Source organism: Arachis hypogaea, chromosome 13, assembly GCF_003086295.3.
Source record: "Arachis hypogaea cultivar Tifrunner chromosome 13, arahy.Tifrunner.gnm2.J5K5, whole genome shotgun sequence".
In the NCBI taxonomy this organism is placed as follows: domain Eukaryota; kingdom Viridiplantae; phylum Streptophyta; class Magnoliopsida; order Fabales; family Fabaceae; genus Arachis; species Arachis hypogaea.
Window position 1 is genome coordinate 115,441,004 of NC_092048.1, and position 20,567 is coordinate 115,461,570.

The 20,567-nt window shown below is 33.4% G+C and overlaps 3 protein-coding genes across 4 annotated transcripts; 1 reads left to right on the plus strand and 2 right to left on the minus strand.

The window, feature by feature from the left end:
• The first annotated feature begins 5,377 nt into the window (after positions 1 to 5,377).
• LOC112732813 (uncharacterized) lies at positions 5,378 to 11,282 on the plus strand. 2 transcript variants are annotated; one of them, XM_025781613.3, is made up of 9 exons: positions 5,378 to 5,715; positions 5,940 to 6,020; positions 6,133 to 6,240; positions 6,802 to 6,936; positions 7,815 to 7,910; positions 8,196 to 8,315; positions 8,723 to 8,786; positions 8,913 to 9,095; positions 9,233 to 11,282. In XM_025781613.3, exons 2-9 carry the CDS (start codon positions 5,940 to 5,942, stop codon positions 11,008 to 11,010), a joined length of 2,565 nt encoding a protein of 854 aa, XP_025637398.1. In that variant the 5' UTR covers positions 5,378 to 5,715; the 3' UTR covers positions 11,011 to 11,282. The 2 variants fall into 2 exon arrangements, with proteins under 2 accessions (XP_025637398.1, XP_025637399.1); XM_025781614.3 differs by having other exon boundaries at positions 5,434 to 5,715; positions 6,139 to 6,240.
• A 348-nt stretch (positions 11,283 to 11,630) lies between these two features.
• LOC112732814 (16 kDa phloem protein 2-like) lies at positions 11,631 to 12,825 on the minus strand. Its single transcript, XM_025781615.3, has 5 exons — positions 12,649 to 12,825; positions 12,502 to 12,567; positions 12,300 to 12,426; positions 12,054 to 12,168; positions 11,631 to 11,923 (listed from the first exon to the last, which is right to left on the minus strand). The coding sequence occupies exons 1-5, from the start codon at positions 12,713 to 12,715 to the stop codon at positions 11,858 to 11,860; spliced, it is 441 nt and encodes a 146-aa protein (XP_025637400.1). The 5' UTR covers positions 12,716 to 12,825; the 3' UTR covers positions 11,631 to 11,857.
• Positions 12,826 to 14,700: 1,875 nt separating this feature from the next.
• LOC112732815 (protein P21-like) lies at positions 14,701 to 15,671 on the minus strand. Its single transcript, XM_025781616.3, has one exon. The coding sequence runs from the start codon at positions 15,637 to 15,639 to the stop codon at positions 14,962 to 14,964; it is 678 nt and encodes a 225-aa protein (XP_025637401.1). The 5' UTR covers positions 15,640 to 15,671; the 3' UTR covers positions 14,701 to 14,961.
• Positions 15,672 to 20,567: the final 4,896 nt, after the last annotated feature.

Here is a 20,567-nt window from a genome sequence, read left to right on the forward strand (position 1 = left end):
TGAACCAAAATTAATTTGAGGGAAAACGGCACAGTTCAATGCTTATGAGTTTACTGAGAAAAAAAAAACGGCAAAAGCAGCAGAACAAATCAGTTATCATTTATCACAAATTTTCAGATTTAAAACACAAATCAATAATCAAGTAATCAGAGATATTCAAAATCACAAATCACTACTTCAGACTTCAGAGACATTCAAATTCAATAATCCAAGTACTTCAGAGACATTCAAATTCTTTTTACAGCATTCAACAATATACAAATTTTCACCATTAGAAGCAAAGTAAGTTTCTATCATTAGCAACCATACATACAAATTTTCACAGAGTAACAGAGCATTCAGAACCATACATACAAATTTGCAAATACAAGACAGAATCAAACTTCAAATCAAGACCAAAGACCGAAGAAGAAGAATTGAAGAACCAAACTTCAGAACCAAAATGCAAAGCAAGACCGAAGCAAACTTGAAGAAAAATGGAACAAAATTTGAAGAAGAAGACCAAACCCTCAGTGAAGATGAAGACGAGAAGCCACTAACCTGGGTCCGTGCCGAGAAGCCAACGAAGATGAAGAGCCGAAGAGGACCTGCCGAGTTACTGGGTCAGGCGGTGACGATGGAGGACCTCGGTTAGGCGGCGACGATAGAGGAAGAAGCGGCAGTGTTGAGGACCTGGGATGGCGGCAGAGCTGAGGACCTAGGACAGCGGCGATGCTGAGGACCTGGGTTAGGCGGCAACCATGGAGGGCTAGGCGGAGGGCTGCGACAAGGGTTTCTTTGATTCTGTGTTCTCCATTACATGAATGAATGAATGATTGGGTCACGAGGGGGGGGGTTGGGTCACGAGGGGGGGTTGGGAATGACCTGGATCCATTTCTTTTGGGTATTTACTGTAAAGGCCTATGACACCAAAAAGAAAATATTTTTGTCCAAGAACGAAAAAAAGGGCCAAGGCTTGGCCCCTAAACACCCAAAATTAATTACTCATTATCACATTTAGTTATACAATCTAATTATGACTCCCCTCACGTGATTTTATAAACATTTCCTGCAACCTCTCTGAAACCCCGAACAATTTGTCCCCTACCTATACCACCTGTCATCACCACAGCTTACCACCAATTATCTACGCATGTAGATACTAAATTAATATCTATACCATAGAACTTGTCATATATATATATATACTAAATTAATATCTATACCATAGAACTTGCCATATATATATATATATATATATATATATATATATATATATATATATATATATATATATACTTATGATACCTAAACCCTCTTATGTGTAACCTTTTTCATAAATCATGATCATTAGCACCTAATTAGCATTGCATGCTTCATTTTTGGGTGGTACAAGAGAGATAGCACCGAGAGAGAAAAGAAAGAAACAGTGAACTTTCCAAAAACTTCCAGTTTCGAATTCTTGAGATCCGTAACTTCAATAAAAAAATTTAATCCGATAAAAGTGTTCGTATCCTCTTTCTCTACACATTAGTGCCAGATTTGATCGTGAAAGTTGACAGTGACGTAGCTCCCCTACCCTTTGAGTTCGACCAACTGGAGTTTTAGGAGGCACAGATGATTTCTGACATTTTTTTCTTCAACAGCTCGATCAGAAAGCTTCTCCTTAGCCTCGAGTATTTTCATTTTTTACGGAGGTAGGGTTTTGGTAAATTCTCACCGATTAAATTTGTATTGGATAAGTGAATGGTTGTTATGATGGATTATTGATGGAGTTTTATTGACTTTATATTGAATTTTGTTGATATATTATTATATGTGATTAAGCTTGTGATTTGGTCATGTTTGTGCTGCCCAAACTATGATAATGAGGCTGATTTGGGACTGTCATTGTGTTAGTTTTTGAATAAAGTAGATGAGGTTCAATGGCCGAGAAATTAAATTAAAAGTTGTGAAAAATCGGTAACCGTAAAACTTAAAAACGGATTAAGATTTAAATGTATATTTTAAAAAGAAAATAAGGAGGGTTTCATTTTTGGTGAAGAGAAGAATCAACCAAGAAGAATTATTTTTGAGAAAATATACTTGTATTTTTATGAAAAGATTGAGTTTAATATTATAATTATATAAGTTTTTCGGGTATTTTAGGTAATAAATAAAGTTCATGGATAGAAATGGGTATTTTATAAAAATTCAGGGTTACTTTTATAAATATTGAGATAAGTGAAGCTTCAAACATAGTTTTATAAAGATGTTGAGTTAAAAATAAAATATTTAAGAGTTTGAGGTTTAAAACATAGATAGCAAGAGTTGAAGAATAAAAGTTTTACGAAACTAAGTTTTTAAGAATAGATATAAATATTATTTATTTACCATTTAAAATATCTTATTTTATTGTTATTATTATTTTATTAAGAATATTATATAGTAAAGATATTATTAATAGTATTATAAGTCAGGGAAGAGTAAACAGAGTGATCTTAAAAGCTTTAGAGAACGCAGACTTAATTAAAGTACTTTATAATTCTTTTCCATAAGACAGTTAGGGAAAGGCGAGGGAAGATTATGAAGTTGGGTTATGATAAGGAGTTAAAAGATTGAAGAAAAGAAGATAGAAAGAAAAGAAGTAAGAAAAATAAAAGAGAAAGATGAGAAAGAGAATAAAAGAAAAAAAGAAGCACAGAAAAAAAGGATATTTTAAGTAAAAAGAACCTCTGTCACAGGAGAACAGAGAGCAGGAATAAAAGAAACGAAAGAAAGAATGAGTTGAAATGATTGTGTACCTGCTGAAAATGAGCAGAGATATGGTGGTGAGTCCACTGAGATTTGCTTTCCAAAGATACATTGGCCAATTCAGGGGATGGTCGCACCTGTAAGACAAATGTTGCTTACAGAGGTTATCGATACATACATTGGCCAGAGAGAGCCTCACCTGTAAGACAGAGGTTGCTTACAGAGGTTATGTTTGCATACATCGGCTCAAGAGAGTCGCACCTATAAGACAGATGTTGCTTATAGAGGTTATGACACTGGAAACCAAACTCAGACAAAGGTTGCTGAGTTACGTCGGGAGCGAGTTGAAGCCGACAGATGAGCTCATTACCTGCACTAGGGATAGACATGCATCATACTTGTTTGCGCATATTTGTTTGTGAGTGTGTTTTCTATGATTGTGTGTGCTTGTGATTGGATTCTGTGTTCTATAATTGCTGAATTGGCTCGTACTTTGTTGACTGTTGTTGCTAACCAAGTATATATAAAATGGATATAACTATACACCCCAACCCTACTAAGAACTCCCCAATTCTTACCCCCTATCTCCACCCCCTTTCAGCTACAGGTGCGAAGCGGCGATAGCACAGAAGAATATGTTTACGAGTTGAGTTGTTAGAATTTGTTTTCCCCTCAACTCGTTAGTTAGAGTTTTATTCAGAAGGGTAGATTTTGTAATTGCTTTTGTATGTAATACTACAATGTATTATCAATATTAAGTATGTGAATATGTGTTGTTTGTTCTTGTTGGAAATGTTATAAATTTTAGTAAAAACCATCGACAGATTTACGCGTAAAGGCTCAATATTACATAGATAATAAAATGTATTAGGTTAGTAACGCCTTGCTTTTAGTGCGATCATGAAATACTAAAAGTTAGGGTGTTACACTTAGTATATTAAATCATATATTCTAAAATAAAAAGACTAATTATTTATGGTCATATTTTAAATTATATAAAAAGTAATAAAAATATGATACAAACTCTTTTTTTCAAATGGTGAACCCTTGAATTTTCATCGCTAAACTAATCACCGTAAAGGCAAATAAAAAATTCAGGAATAACTAAAAATTAAAATCATAACTTATGAGAAATATATTCGTATGAATTGAAAAGGCCACAAATATATGAAGTAATAAAATAATTATATAAATCATTGTTCTCAACTGATGAATCCTAAATTTTATATTGCTAAGCTTACCACCATCTTCAAAATGCAATAAATAAGTAATTTTAAACGGTGGACAAAAGTAATTATTTTTTATTTTAGTTTTTAGTTAATTTACTTGTTCTTATAAAATAGGATTTTTTAAATAAATAATTTAATTATTTTATTTACCAAAACATATAATTTATAGTATATTTATTAATTTGCATCATATGATTTGTAGTATAAAAAATTATGTCAATAATAAAATAATTATATTATTTATTTAAAAAATTTATAAAATACACTTTTTCTTTTAATTTATTAAACTTTGTAAGCTTTTTATTTTAATTTTATTTCTTATAAATTAGATGAAATGTTCGCTAAAACAATTTCAAGATGAAAAGAATAATAATACATAATAATTATATTCTATTTTAATTATTTAAAAAAAAACACAAGTAAATTTTTTTTACATTAACTTCTAGTCTAAGAATAATTCATCAATCATCATCGAGTCAAAATTCATTTAAGCAGGTATTTTTTATTTTATATTTTTGGTCCAAAAGTGTGATTTCATCTCTTCATATTCTTGTAAAAATTTTTAACCAAAAACTTTTTAAAAATAGAAAAAACATATAATACATTAAAACAATATATAAATATATCTTTTTTTAATTTTAAAATATTAAATTAATTAAAATTCAACCTCTAAATCCAAAAAATAATATAACACAACATAATATAAAAAATTAAAATAAGTCTTGATACAAAAAATATATATAATACATGAGATTATTAAAATACTTATAGTAATACCTAAGATATTAAGGATAATTAAATAAATTCGTATTATTCGGTTCGGAGTCTCGCAGTTGTCTTGAAAGAATTTCATCTCCTATTTCTATTTCTGCAGAAAAAAAATTCTATTTTTGAATCCCATTTGAAGCAATATCTGCAAAGATCCCCGTATTTCGATTTTTTTTTTAATTGTTTACAATATTCTTTACCCTAACAAGAGGAAGACTACTTCGTTGCGAAGAAGAACTATTTTTGCCACCCCTAAACCAATTCTCAAGCCTAAGACTGCAATGAGGGTCCAGAATTACGAAAACAAAAACAAAATTCCATCACACCCAATAAGGACCGTGGAAGGCCCACACTGAGAACTTATTGGCGGTGAAAACAAAATAATTTGATGAAAACAAGTTTACATTTTTATTACACTCAACGATTTTGGACTTTAAAAAGTGAAAAACACTTCAAGTCTTCAACATATGCAGAACTTATTAACTGAAATATGAAAAAGGGGAAAAATATTGCAAGTAGAGTAATTCTTTAATTTAACGTAACAAGAACGAATATTAATTCATAAAATTAACACATTCAGCTGTAATTGATGCAAATTATCCAAAAGAATCTCCTTTTTCGGGAACAATTAACTGTGACTAAAACGCACCGTGGACCAGCTCACTCCTAGACTTTGAAACTCAACTACACGAGTTTTTATTAATTTAATTGAATCAATTAAGATGGTTGAAAGCGGAAAGTAGAAAAGAGGTGCGAAGGAAGTTGCACCTCAATCTTTGATTGAGAGGAACACGTGGGCTGGACTAAAATTATATTAAATATTAAATTAAAATTAAAATTGATAGATATATTATTGTAATTGTACTAGTGGCATTTGGCATCAATACTCAACTAAGAGATTGAAGACACATCCTTTGAACTGAAAGCTCTTTTGGTTTCAGACGCACAAACAGGTTCACATGCAGTTGCAGATCCTCCAATTCCTAATTCCCTAAACTACGGCACCGTAAGTTCACCGCTAACCCTCACCGCTTGTCTTTTCAATTTTAATTATCACTTGCTTCAATGTTTTTCAGTTTTCATCAACACTTTTTCTTAACTGAAGAAGAAAAAAAATTCATATAGGCGACTTTTACCTTTGACTGTTGGTGTTATCTTGAATTAATTTGTTGGGATGATAGAATAGTTGTATATCAATTAATCTTTGGTGATCCAACTTGCCTTCTGAAGATGGCCGAACCTGATACCGAAACGCCTGAACAAACAAATACCCAGATAAGCAGTAACGCAGAATGCACACCTGAACAACAAGTTAGTATATATTTTGAATTTGAATTTGGATTGTTTCTTTAAGTAATATATTCCCCCAATCAGCTAAGCTTTTTAGCCTTTTATCACTTTTCACTTGCTTGATGCATGACAGCTTCAGATTGTAGACAAAGCTATTGATCGCCCTGAGTGGTTACCTGATGGGTGGACTGTGGATATCAGAACTCGCAAAACTGGTTCGCTTACGGGATCTGGATATAAGGTGGTACATATATTCTCCAAAATTACTTGTTTGGATATTCTTTTCAGAGATCTTCTGGAACTTTAGCAACTTCTAGACCGTCTTCTTTATTTTTTTTTCTTTATACTTGTTTTCTGGACCGTCTTGAGAAGGTAAACATTGCCACTAACTCTTATTTACACAGGAGACAGGACTTAGGTTTCTGGCCTTGAAACGTGACTAAGTTTCATAATAGTAGAATAATTTCTGAAATCTGATTATTCTGAAGTGTTGCCTTCAAATAGTCATCCTAAATTGCTGTGCTGGATTTAGAGACATCTTTTGACATTAATATCCTAATTATTTGCAAATGGTGGTAATCTATTTTCTGTTGTTTTGTTGTTGCCTTGTTGGACTAACAATTAATGCTTAGATAGATTAATTCTATAATGCAGTATTATCCTTCATATTGTACTTATTCTGTTCCCATCTATTAATTATTCTTTGAAATTGCTAATGAAGTCTCTGAATGAATGTGTTATGTACCTGTCAACATCAGTAGTGCATCTTATTGTTCACTATTAAACTGTTTTCTTGTTGCAGTGTTACATTGAACCATTAAATGGATACACATTCTACTCCAAACCTGCTGTATTACGATATCTGGAACCTAAGGACAATACATGCATTCCGAAGAAGAAGAAAGCGAAATCCCCGGCCACAGGGTCCCCAAGCATCGTTAGTATCCCTATATCCTTAGTTTGGTTTCGGGTGAATTCTATTATTCTACCGTCAATTTATCATATTTTCTTTCTTATCAGCATTCATTATGTTGCTGTGAGACACACGAGTTATAATTTTCATAATTAAGAACTATTCATGAACCAATGGAGCCAGTGTCAAGTACACTTAACAGAATCTCTTTTTCTTCTTCTTCTTGTGTGTGTCTAACTCTGTACAAAGGACTATGGCATTGTAAATAACATAAAAGTACAACCAAAATAAAGACAAAGTTATACATTAATAAACCATGAAAGAATGCAGAACCCATAGTGAAAGAGCTAGTCGGATAATGAGAATGGCCACAACCACTTGAAGCCTTACAAATTACAATTGTATGTTTCATGCTATGAATTATCCCCTAAAGTTGCATAAGTTTTAGTGTTTTGTTGATTCTTCTTTACTTGGGCTTTGTGCCAGGACATGATAAATAACATGAACATACAACCATAATCAAGGAAATTTAAATCATGGAAGAATGTACAACACATAATGAAAAGCTATTCTGTTACTGGAAATGGCTGCATCAGCTTTAGGCCTTAAGATTATGTGTTATATATTATGAACTGTAAGACAATTAGCCCCTGGTTGGTATTTGCCTCTAAAATTGCATCACATTTTGTGTGATTTTGTTACTCTTCTTCACTTGGGGTATCTGCCGTTGGTGCCGTCTGGTGCACGTGTCTTAGACAAAAGGCACAGTAAGTTTCTTGATATTGATTACTGAATGACCTCGATTTAATCCAGTGATTACTGTTAGAAGAAATAAGATGTGTACTTGTATCTGTAAAATTCTTTTTAAAAAATATAGTTTCATAGTTTTGCTTTGTTTTTAGGTTGCGATTGAGAAATCCATTGCAGAGGATCTACCACCTGGGTGGATAAAAGAAGTAACAATTAGAAAAAACCACAACGGCATCAGGAAAGATCCGGTATGACATTTCATTCAATGATTGGTAGAGATTCAAGATTCATTGTCCCCCTCTGCCCTAAAGACATCTTATTTAAGTATATACAAGCTAGGATATTCGTACAACCACATTCTTTTTTTTGCTTCAAATCAAGGTTTTTCTTCCCCTTAAAAAGCTATCTCCTTTCCCATTTGAAGAGGTGGGCTGCAATAAGTCCCATGTATTATGTAAATTATGATTGGATAATATTCCAAAATTGTGTTGCTTATATAAATTATGAATACATTATACTTATACTTCCAACAGGTATATAAAGATCCAGTAAGTGGCCATGCATTCCGTTCCAAGAGGGATGTACAGCGTTATCTTGCATCTGGGTATATTAGGCCTTCTAGAAAAAGAATCCAGGATGGAGACAAGTTAACTGTAAGGCTTTTTGGCTAATCACTATGAGTACCACCTTACTATTATTTCTGTTATTAGGATTCCCGTTTTCTATTGGTGCCAACTCTGAACTGCTAAAAGATTAAAAAGAATATAAGGGTTCTTCAATCATGTCAGACTTGTGACATATTGCAAGAGTTCAACCATATTGACATTTTAATGATAAATTTACGTCTCTAGTGTTAGATAACAATGATGTTTTCTTTCATGAAGTGTTTCCCTTTTGCATATGTATGTTCCAGATATGTCCTTTGCCGTTAATTGTCTAAAATCTAAGCATGCTATATAACGTTGGTCTTCCAATCAGTTATTTTATTGTTTGACTTTTGCATGTGAGAAATCAAGTTGAAAATAATTCTTAGTTATTTCTCTGCTTTCATTGGATCTAGCCATCACCTGCTGGTAAAAGACACAAACTGAATGAGTCTGCACCTGAACAACAGCTTTCTGCTGGTAAGAAGTCATGCATGCATATATTTGGATTTCTTGATCAATTGCTCAACAAATTCATAATGCTAATAGGGTGGAGAATTATGTCATTCACATATGAAACCCACTTGTATACATTTCTAACTTCAGGTGGAGCAACATTTGATAAAAGCAGCTTAGAACTGATAGATGACAACAGCTCAAGAAAAGGACAAGATGTGAACATCCAATCTGGAATGATGATGGTTGCTCCTATTTCTGTTGTAAAGATGCATTCACTAGAGGATGATAGTGCTGAAGACCTTTCTGAAATTGAAAAAATGTCTGATCCAGGTAGCTCATCATTGCTTCTTTTATATTTTTTGATGCATTTTTCTAAAAAGAAAAAGAAAGATTAAAAAAAAAGAAAATGAATTCTCAAAAGAATCATAAACTTTGCTCCTTGCTGAAGTTGGACTGAATTTCTGCAGATGATATGCAAGAGGAGCATGTTGGGAATAGGATGAGAGAGGGGGAGTTCAATGTGCATCGCCAATCTTCACCACAACTCCATAATATGAGAGAGCTGCACAGTCCTTCCCAGGTTTTGAAGCAACTTGGTGGATTTGATGATGACATGAAGACGAATAATTCCATATCCTGTGAAAAGACCCCCAAACAAGGTCGCAAAAGGTCAAAAGTTGATATCAGTGCAGACTTGCAACAACGTGAGGGTGTGTCAGCTGCAGAGCTTGCAGATTGTGCACCGCCAAAAAGAGAGTCAGCAAATAAAAGACGGAAATCTTATAAAACCCCACCTATTACAGGTGATCAACTGGAGAAACTGAGAGGTAAAGAAATGTATGATGAGAAATCAGAACCCCAAGTGTCGTCGGCATTCAACTACACTTCGTCTGACCCAAGCTTAGAAAATGCAACTAATAATCTGCAGAGTATGTTACTAGTTGAGAATGGACCTAATACTACTGGAATCACTACAGTTCTTCAAACTGATATTCAAAAGAAATCGGTTGACAGTGTTACTGGAAGAAGCGGGGATGGAAACCCACAGGTACGTTCAAATAAATCCAAAAAGAAGAAAGAGCTTAAAGTGCCTATGCGAGTATCAAAGCGACTTGCTGGCCTTGAACCTGAGGTACAGCCTTCCGGAAGAGCTCTTGAATATGCCACTAGAAAATCAAGAAAAGAACCACCACCTGCAACTGCTACTGAAATTTCAATTGATGGGGCATCTGACCATCTTAACCTTGAGGAAGAAACCAAGCTTACATGTCATGCATCTCATAGTTTGAAAACAGAAGTACTAAGAGAATCATCAAACCAGAGTGAGAAGTCATGCGATGCCCCAACTGTTCCCAAGGAACAATTGCAGAAAGTTATTGAAGCTGAAAATACCGGTGATGAGAGATCAGAGCTACAGCTTCCAGTGCCATTCGGGGACTCTTGGTCAGATCCATGCCTAGAATTTGCATTCAAGACTCTTACTGACGATGTGCTATTTCATCCTGCCACTGACATTTTGCCTGTTATAACTCCCGATCTTAATTACCTACCAAATACTGAATTGCATGGGGTGATGATAACCAGTGAAGAAGCTCATGATAACTCAAACCAACCCCAGAGCAAGAAAGAGCTTAATATGGTTAATCCCGCAGAACCATTCCCAAGGCAACTAGAGAATGCTCCTAAATTTACAACTAGTGAACCTTATGGTGATGAAGGCTACACAAGGAATTTAGCTGGAGAATCTTTACATAGTGAAGTTGGAAACGTAATGCCACTCATGCATCATACAGTGATACACCAAGAGCCATTGAAGGAAGGTGCACAGGTTCATAAGGGTGAATCCATTATAATCGGGCCACCTCTGGTTGAAACTGGAACTGTAAACCATGATAACTCTAAGTCACAGTTCTGTGCCTCCTTTGCAAATTCTTGGTCTGATCCATGCCTTGAATTTGCATTTAAGACTCTTACAGGTGCGACATCAGCGGACAATAATTTACAGCAACCTCCAAATTTCCATAACCAGATCGATGGTGGCTCATTGTTTCCTGACTTTGGATCTTCCAGCTTTTCTCAGAGTAATTTCTCATTTTACCATGACATAGGAGTGAATTCCATGCCGGGGCAACAATCATCACGTAGCAATCCAATTCCACCCTTAGAAAAGGCGAGCCAGCGAGGTTATCCTGAAGTTGATCCTCAAAATCAATATTCTCAGTTCCAGAATCATTTTCCAAGGTAAACTAGTAAAAGATTTGATGCATGCCCCAGAAATATTGCTACTGATTGTACTTTATAGATTGTCACCATATTTTCTTAGTTTTGATGGTGACATTTGTGAATACATTATGAACATAAGACCTAGTTTGGTTGGTGCTCTGCATTGTTTCTGGAAAATGTCTAGGCAGGTAGGTAGGTAAAGCAGGCAGGTTCCGATCTTGTCATCCTTCGCTAAGCTATCTAACTATTGTATCTATGTTGTATTGTGTAGTATTGTTTACTTCTCCTACCAAATGCTGTCAAATCCTTAAGCTTATTGCCTCCATCCTAAGATCTCACTCTGCTTGTTTAGAGTGTTACTGCCACTTTCTTATCTAAGGGTATGTTGTGAGGTTTTATTGGAGTGTTACTGTGTTAGAGAGAGATGGGAAAGATTAAAATGAAATTAAGTATAACCTTTATATTTCAAACCTCTCCTCCCTCTTTCAAATCAAACTCACATTAGGTCTTATCGTGCCTCCCAAATCGCAATGTCGTTTTGCATTGCAGATTTAAGTTACCTGTCTCGGTATGTCCACTGATGTAATCTCGATTATTACATAAAAAGTCAAATGCAAATATGCAATGATAGGCATGGCCTCATTTAGAATGGATGCATGCATTTTCAAAATTATAACTTCATTGGTGATATAGAGATTTACATACATGAAGCCACCAAATTATAACTAATTTAGCGCGTATAGTACTAATTCTACTCAAAATAAAGTTCCTACAATGGCCAACTAATATCAAGATCCTCATGTGGTACAAGTTTAGAAATTAAATTATGTTAATGTTAATGTTAATAAAGAATTCAAAAATATTTGGTCTCAGTAATAAGCAGCAGACTCCTTCCATCCACCAAAACTTTCGTCCATACCCCGATTACGGTTTTGCTGCATTAGTGAACAAATGTAAGTTAATAGAAGAAGAATAATCAAGTAACAAAGGGTTTGTTTTTACGATGTTTTAAATTGAAATTTTCTTGTGGTTGATATGAGAGAGAAAGCTGAATAAAGAATATACATCGGGCGTAAATTTCAGGCCAAGTCTAATCTCCCCACAATAGTGGTCATTCTTGACAACGGTGTATGAATGGGGTGGAACTCTTCCTTCAGCAAACACCGAAGCCAGTGGAATGCTATAAAAAATTATCAAAACTAGAATTAAACTTGTAATAACAGGGATGTTGTTTGAATCAATAATCCCACTAACAATTATCTAAAAGAAAAGAAAAGAAAATGTATGTTATTGCATGCAATATATACTCACGTAAGTTCTCCAACAAAGTCATCACGTGTGCCGAGATCTTGGTCCATGATCTTCAAATGGATATCTTTAACGCCTTCAGACACGGTGAACACAAACGTCTCATTCCATTCTGGATTCGTTCCCTGGTCTGCATGATCAATAATGTAAGTAATTAGAATGAAAAACGAACTAATTAACAAGTAGTAGACACATGCATACATACTTGATGCAACACTGCTTTGCTGCGTCTGAGTACGGCATGTGAGGATCACGAAGGGGTCCATTTTACCTGCTCCATCATTATTTCATATATGGGTAAAAATAATAAATGTAATAATTGTATATGTATGTTTGTGCATGATGAACTTACAAAGAAAATCAGTATTCTCAAGTTTCTTGGCACTAACAAGAAGGACTTCAAGGGTTCCTTGCGGCATTATGGGCTTACGGGGAGAGAGACTATCATCTGGGAAGATAAAATGGCGGAAATTATTATTTATTTTATGCCTGCTAACAACACATTAAGCGGTTTCCAAGGCGAGTGATTAGGAATCATCATGTGATGCTAATGAGAACGAACGAGGCTCTATTATTTGCTTTTCCATATTTGCCATTTAATTCTTTAGTTAAAATTTGGGACATTCACGTCCATTAACGTTTAATTCAACAAATAGCATTATGATTTTTCCTACTCATAATTGATGGCTCTGGACTATCGATTCCGAATTTCCGATCCATCCGGATGCAAAGCATTCAAGCTAAGCAACGTTGACGGCAAGCTTGCTTTAACCTCATTATTTCAATAAAGCACCAAGTACTAACAAAGAGGATTTCGCACATCCATCAAGAATGCATAACTTATTATCGTCGCCTTCAATAAAGCTTTTATTGTTTCTTCCTTTCTCTCTCTATGGAAAATGTTATCACTCACTCCACTATATCCAACATAATTTTCCATGGCAGCCCTTACAGTATCACTTCTAGTCATATATAGAAAGAATTCCTCATTATTAGTGGACTCCACGCATGCACCCATCACTACTCTCGATATATTCCATGAAATTGAATTACAAAAAAAAAAAAGTCTCATGGCCACAAATTCAGTCCAACAAAATACATAAATTTAGTTACAATTTTATTATCCTTGCATACTCTTTATGTACTATTTCCGTTTTATTATGGCATCATAGTCTTATATCCTCCTTGAAGAGGATACATATACTATCATCTTTCCGATGAAAAATCACCCTACTCCTTTTTTAACCTCCTCCCACGATAAATAATCAATATTAGCCTATGACAACAATAAAGAAGTCTCGTGGTCCATAAATTTAGGCCAACAGAATATTCAGTTACAATTTATTATCCTTGCATACTTTTTATGTACTCTTTCCGTTTTATTATGGCATATCAGAGCCTTGATATCCTCCTTGAAGAAGATACATAAGCTATCATCTTTTCGGTGAAAAATCACCCTACTTCTTTTTCAACCTCCTCCCACGATGAATAATCAATCTTTTAATTTAGCTCAAAATTCAACCATTTTCTATTACGTCCATCCAAGTAAAAATCCAACATCAGTCTTGGTTACACCTGTTCTAATAGGAAACAACTATCATTCATGGAATAGTTACTATGACCTATCTGCGCCTTCTTCCTGCACCTTCTTCCAGCGTCTGCGTTCTGTTTCAGCAGTTCAATCTGCATCTGTTTTAGCAGTTCTATATGCACTCTTATTGCGCTCCATGTGCCCTCTTTTTTTATCGCGCTCTACGCATCCTTTGAAGACCACTCTTATTGCGCCATACGCGTCCTTTAAAGATCAATCTTATTGCGCTCTACGCGCTTATTTTTTCTTTTTTCTTTTGAATATCGCTGCTCAAGCACAGCATCTCCTTTTATATTTTTGCCGTCGGCAGCTGTAGTTCCGCCGCATGCATCTCCCTCTGCGTCACCACGTCAGACGCGTCGTCTTCCTCAACAATTTCATCAGAATTTATCCAAGCTATGGATTCAGCTTGCGGGGGCGTATTAAACTGCTCTTTTACCTTAGCCCATCACAACAATAAAGAAGTCACCCACAAATTTAGCCCAAAAGAATACATAAATTTAGTTATAATTTTAGTCTTTTATTATTTTATCTTATCTTATCTTTAGTTGTTATTATCTTATCTTTACTTGCTTTTATCTTTCTTAGATCAATGCTCTATATATATTTAGTTTTATCTTCATAATACAATTCAATCAATAAAAAAATATAAAGTATAATATTCTTCTTATCTTTTTTTCTTATTCTTTTAGAATTTTATTATCCTTGCATACTCTTTATATATTCTTTCGATTTTATTAGAAAGTATCCATTTAAGAGCTTGTCCTTAGCTTAAGGACTGTATAATTCGAACTAACACTTACTTAAAACGGATTAAAAAGTTAACTATTAGACCAATTTAAATTAATTATCTGAAGGATGCCAATAACACTAACTGTAATGACAATGAAAATGTACACACAGCCTGACAGCCTTAATCTTTTATTGTCACCATGAATAATTTATTAAGAACACTCCATGTGTTAATTATTATGTTAATGACAGAGATTTATATACGCCCAAGACGTACAAAGTGGGCCCTTTATTTGGAGGTGCTAATTAACATAATTAATTAGCGGCGGTGTAGGTGAGGTTTTAAGGGCAAAAGACAACCTTGTAGTTGGTTCCTCCGGGGCAAGTAAACGTGCTTGTCTGGTCATCCTTAGGGTAACTGTATGCGTCAGGGCACCTAGTCTTAAAATATTTTGAATAATCAGTGGCGCTGCAGCTACCAGAATTGCAACAATACTGATCCGTCTTGAAAACAGTGCAAGGGTTGTTGCAGCCGCCATTAGTCTTCAGCTGGCTAGGGCACTGTCCAATGATGTCGGCAGTGCAGCTAATAGAGCGCGTGCACCCGTTTGAGGTGGGGCTGAACTGCATCGGAACGTTGAAACCATCCACCAAGGATATGTCGTAGAAGTCCAGGTTGTTGTATTGGTTTAGGGCGAATTCTGCCAGCGTGTTTGGTGGTTGGCCGTATGCGCTGCACTGGAGCCGACCGCCGCAGTCGCCGGTGTTGCAGTGTCCGTTTCCTGAACCGTCGAAGCTGCACCCTGTTCGGGCCCAAATGCGTGCTGCGGTCGTGCCGGCGGCAACCTGAATGGTCCATGTTTCGCCAGAGTTAAGCTGCCGGCCGCCTCCGGTGGGCACCGCGGCGCCCCAGACGGTGTAGGAGCATTTGTTGATTATGTCAAACTGTGCTGCCCTGGCGGCAGTGAGGTATGTGGTGGCGAGGACGAGGAAGATGGAGAGGGTTTTGGTTATGGCCATTATTATTGTTGAGTTTGGTTTCAGTTGAGTGCAAGAGGGTTGTGCTTTATATATAGGATTTTTTTTTTGTGACGATCGATGCCGTGTTCTTGAAAGATAATATGATGAAATCATAGACTAGTCAACAAGCAATGTAATTGGAAAGTTCAACATATAGGCCACCATAGTTAGTGTATAAAAATGTACTTCACTTTAATTTCCAATAATAAAATACATATTTAATCAACTGTTGAATTTATATATTTACGAAAGGAGTTTTGCCGTGATTATCGCAAACTATTTAATTTAGCCAAAGCCAAGGCTGAGAAATTCGTGTGTTGAACATTTTATTGTTGCTCTATAATGAATCTTGGATGGTGATATTATTATTAATTTTTCCAGCATTACCGTTGAAAAAAGAAGAGATGGCAATATTAATCAACCAAATTATTCACCGGCGATACGATCAACTATATGTGGAAAATCTGCACACGGCTAAAGTCTAAACACACACATTTTCAGACGTGGTCAAATCATGTGCGCTCAACACGTATAAATGAACAAATAGTACTGTATTTGGTTTTGCGTTAGAAGGAAGAGAAGCACGTTTGAGTGCATTTAACGTTTCTTCTTTTTGTTTGGATGTCTTTTTTTTTTTTAAACGCGCCAAGGCCGCCAACGTGATTTCAGGTTCGTAACGTACGTTCATAAGAAGTTGGAAATTGTAGCTTCTGCGTTAAAAAAATAACGTTTAGGATTGAATTTATTTTGTTTTACCAATTCTATCCTTTACTTCCTTGCTTGTAGTCTCTTTAGTATTCAAATATTTCAAATATATAACTATATTTTTTTATTAAATTTTTACTTTTAATTTTGTATAAAAAATATATTTTTATTTGACTTTATTAAAATTTGTAAGTGTAATTCTTGTATATTAATTTATTATTATAATTTTATTATAATATAAATTATTGATTCCATTAAAAAGAACAAAGTAAATAAAAACTAATTATAACTAAGAATAAAATCATAAATAATTAAAATTTATAATTTAAAATAGTATTAAATAAAAGAGTACCAAAAGTATTAAAAGAATTATAAGTAATATAATTTAATAAAATATATTTGATATATTTTTCATATATTATTTTTGTTTTTGATATAAAAATATATTTTGTCAATTTTTATATATTATTTTTATTTTAGTAAGTAAATATTAATTTTATTATAAAATTAAATAATAATATCTATTTAAATATCTAAATTAAAATGATAGAATAATATAAAAAGTTTATTTAAGTTGATGTCTATTTTAGTAATTTTTTATCTAAAAATAATTTTGAGTAGTGTAATCTAAACAAATATTTACTTTACTATAATCCATTTTGATATAAAGATTACCAAACATAAATCACTTTAATACAAACTTACTTTTTTATCAAAATCAAGTTTGCAAAATCAATTTTACACAAACTATCGTTTACAAACTGAAATCCAAACACACACTAAGTAATCAGTCAAAATATGCATGATTAATATGACAAATGTAAACGCCAGTCTTCACAATGCGAGTTTGTTTTCCCTTCAAAATATAGACGCACGAGACGAGGTTTTTTAATTTGTTTTAAAGAAAGAAAAAAAAAGAAAAGATATCTAGCTAAAAATTATTCTCAAAAAAAAAAAATAATTTTGGACAGATAAAACGTAAAATATCTTGTTCAATTGAAAACAAGTAAAGTGGATAAAAGTATAGAGACGCAATGCCTTTTCATCGAGCTCTTCTAGAATTAAAGATTGCTTGGAAGTTTCATTCGTTTTTTTTGGACAGGGAAGTTTCGTTCGTTTAATTCACTATCCAATGCCGTGTAAAGTGTAAACTATGACTTAGAATAGTCTCACCTTCATAGTCTTTCTTGTTTGTTTGATCTATTTTTTTTCTAAACAGAGGGGACAGAGGCCCAAACAAAGAGACTACACAGAAGAAACAACTCTAGGAGGCCAAGCAGCCCCAATTACATCATCAAACTTCTTTTCCTTCTAGTGAGACAATAATAACAATTGGGTGCAGTGGCTATAGCTAGACCGAGACATGCATGTCATAGGTGAATGGTATGCTTAAATCTAATAAGCTCATGGCAATATGGTGGTGTTCATTTTGATTGCATTGGCAGCGCTCCATAATTTCAATAGTTTTTTTTTGTTATAAATAATTGTGTACAATGCTTTTCTTATGATCTTAATGATGTGTTGCATGGTTGGTGTGGATTATTTTAGTGTGTATGTTTGGTGTATTTTGAGTTATAATTGTTGTGGCTAAAAACTCGTGAATTTTGTAAGAATTACAAATTCTTTGTTTTTCTCCTTGTTTAGAGTCGAATTTGTAAGAACGATTTAAAAAAAAAATTAGTGGCTGAAGATACTATTCTATGAGTCTTATATTCCATTAACTCCTCATACTTTCTCCTCTTGGAATATGTATTGGAGTTGAGGATGAAATATTTGTAGTATTGGGTTGGGTGGGGAGTTGGTTTTGGACAATGCCTAAATCCAACAAAAAAAACCCTTTCTTTTCTTTTTTGTTGGTCAGAACGTTTTTTCTTCTAAATCATATATAATCAAATTCATTTGGGCTAAGCCGAATAGACTTTAGGGAAAAAAAAAACTTCCATCATAGGTTGAATTCTTCTGTATTCAGATAAAGAAAATATTCTTCTCTATGAAAATGGGCCGTTAATAAGGTTAAGATAAATCCACCAAATGCAATAATCAGCTAAAGTCCAGACCAAAAAAAAAATCATAAAAGTTCCTCTCCTTTCCTATCTCAAGCATTGTGATGTTCCTGACCAAAAAAGCACTGTGATGTTCACCAAATAATATGGTCCCTACCAATTAGCGCCATGTTCACCTCTTCTGAGGATAATTAGATGCTGTATATATGGCCTATTTCCTCACATGTCATGGTTTGTCGTCTCATATAGCGTTGCAAGATCAGATACATGCTTTGATAGGAGTCGCTGTTAGCCTATTATATGCTTATAAATCACGTAAATTACTTTGTTGCCCTATTTTTACCTCTGAAAACACAGTGCAGACAGATACAAAGTTTTCTTAGATGTTATTGTTTTTCTCCAAAGGGAAAAGGCTTTCGTTCACGGAACAATATCTCTTGGGATTTGGGAATAGGCTAAGGTAACCGATATTCGATACGCATCATTTCTAAGCTAAAAACACATGTAGGGACACATTACAGATATGCCATTATCTTTATGTCTATACTAATTCCAATAATATATGTATTTATTTAATTAAAATGTTTATCCGTTCCATTTTCTTTCTATTGATTATCCTATCCATATCATTTGCTGGCCGTATTACGTCACCTCGTACATATTCATATTCGAATCTTCAGCAAGGATTCAGCTGTGCCGGTCAATTGCTCAACTCATTATGTATGCCCATGTTCTTCTGTTATTTTGTTTTGCGCTGACTCCCTTCTCTTTTCATGATTTCATCGGATCACAATCATATAATAACAGTTTTGTCAGCAATTAAAATTTTTAACCCATCACCAACGAATATTTTTTGTGACTTAAATAAGTTAAATAAAAAAATTATTTAAATAGAAGATAATTTTATTTAAAATTATTTTTAAATTTTAAAAAAAACTTCACATGATAAAATTATAATCTCATCACTATTTTTGTTATGGTATTTGTCACTATATTTGTATCTCTCATAATCAAACCAAAGTTAACATATTAATTCTAATGCATGATATTCTTTATTTTTGAGCATTAATGGATCAATAAATTTAAAATTATCTTGGTGATAGTAACAAGATTAATCGCTTCTATACAATTCATCTCACAAATAACATCTCGTTAACCCACATTTCAAGCTAAAAGATATCCTTAGCAAAAATTTCTATTGAAAAATACTATTACTCCCAATCATTCCCAAACATTTTAGGGTGTGTTTGGGGTTCACGTTGGAGAAGAAAGAAGCCCGTTTGAGTGTCTTGAACGTCCCACTTTTATGCTTGGCAATTTGTTAGAACTCTAAACTCAGAAGTGCTTTCACCTCTTAACGTACGTTCACGTGAAGCTAAAATTTCTTACTTCTGCGTTCACGTTGAGAAAGTTGATTACCGTTGGAGGAATTAAGTGAAAAATTTATTCCTTTTCTACCAATCCTACCCTCTATTCTCTTCTATAAAAAGGATGCAAGTAACCATAACTTTCACAGTAGTTCTTCGTTCATTTGTTGTGTATGTTCTTTGTTCTGAATTTTTTTTTTCTATTAAAAATTTTCAGATCTGTTTCAATCACTACTAAGGTAAAAAATTTAATTATTTTTTATTATTTTTAGTACTCTCTTTCATATTTTGATTTTTATATTTTTTATTGTATTTTTTTATTTATACGATAAATATTTTTTATGTTATTTTTTTAGTATTTTGATGTTATTTTTTTAGTGCTTTATTATATTTTTATTGTAATTTTTTATTCATATGACAACTATTGTTGATATAAATTCTTATTTTTATTAATTTTTATTATTTTTTATTTATATAAATTCCTTTTTTTCTATCCTTTATTGTACTATATTTATGTTGTGTATAAATTTTTTATTTTATTTTGTTTTATTCATATCAATTTTATTTACTTCTTATTGTAATTTTTTTGTTCATATGATACATGTTGTTGGTTGTAATTATTATATACTATGTTTGATATGAAAATTTTTTTTATTGTATTTTTTATTGTATTTTATTTTATTTTTATTATATACTAAATATAAGTAACAAAAGAGTTATAAATAATAAAAATGTATATTCCAAAATGATATAAATTAAAGAGTAATAAAATACTAAAAAGATTATAGAACATTTTCTTTTTGTTTGACATTATAGAATGTATAGTACGTACTCTCTTTTATAATTTTATTTT

Excerpts from the sequence above, each read along its gene's own strand:
- LOC112732813 (XM_025781613.3), top strand. The coding sequence starts at position 5,940 with ATGGCCGAACCTGATACCGAAACGCCTGAACAAACAAATACCCAGATA. Across the intron at positions 6,937-7,814 it reads CCACAGGGTCCCCAAGCATC|GTTGCGATTGAGAAATCCAT; the intron begins GTTAGTATCCCT and ends CTTTGTTTTTAG. Across the intron at positions 9,096-9,232 it reads TGAAAAAATGTCTGATCCAG|ATGATATGCAAGAGGAGCAT; the intron begins GTAGCTCATCAT and ends GAATTTCTGCAG.
- LOC112732814 (XM_025781615.3), bottom strand. The coding sequence starts at position 12,715 with ATGCCGCAAGGAACCCTTGAAGTCCTTCTTGTTAGTGCCAAGAAACTT. Across the intron at positions 12,427-12,501 it reads GCAAAGCAGTGTTGCATCAA|ACCAGGGAACGAATCCAGAA; the intron begins GTATGTATGCAT and ends TTGATCATGCAG. Across the intron at positions 12,169-12,299 it reads GACTTTGTTGGAGAACTTAC|CATTCCACTGGCTTCGGTGT; the intron begins GTGAGTATATAT and ends AATTTTTTATAG.
- LOC112732815 (XM_025781616.3), bottom strand. The coding sequence starts at position 15,639 with ATGGCCATAACCAAAACCCTCTCCATCTTCCTCGTCCTCGCCACCACA.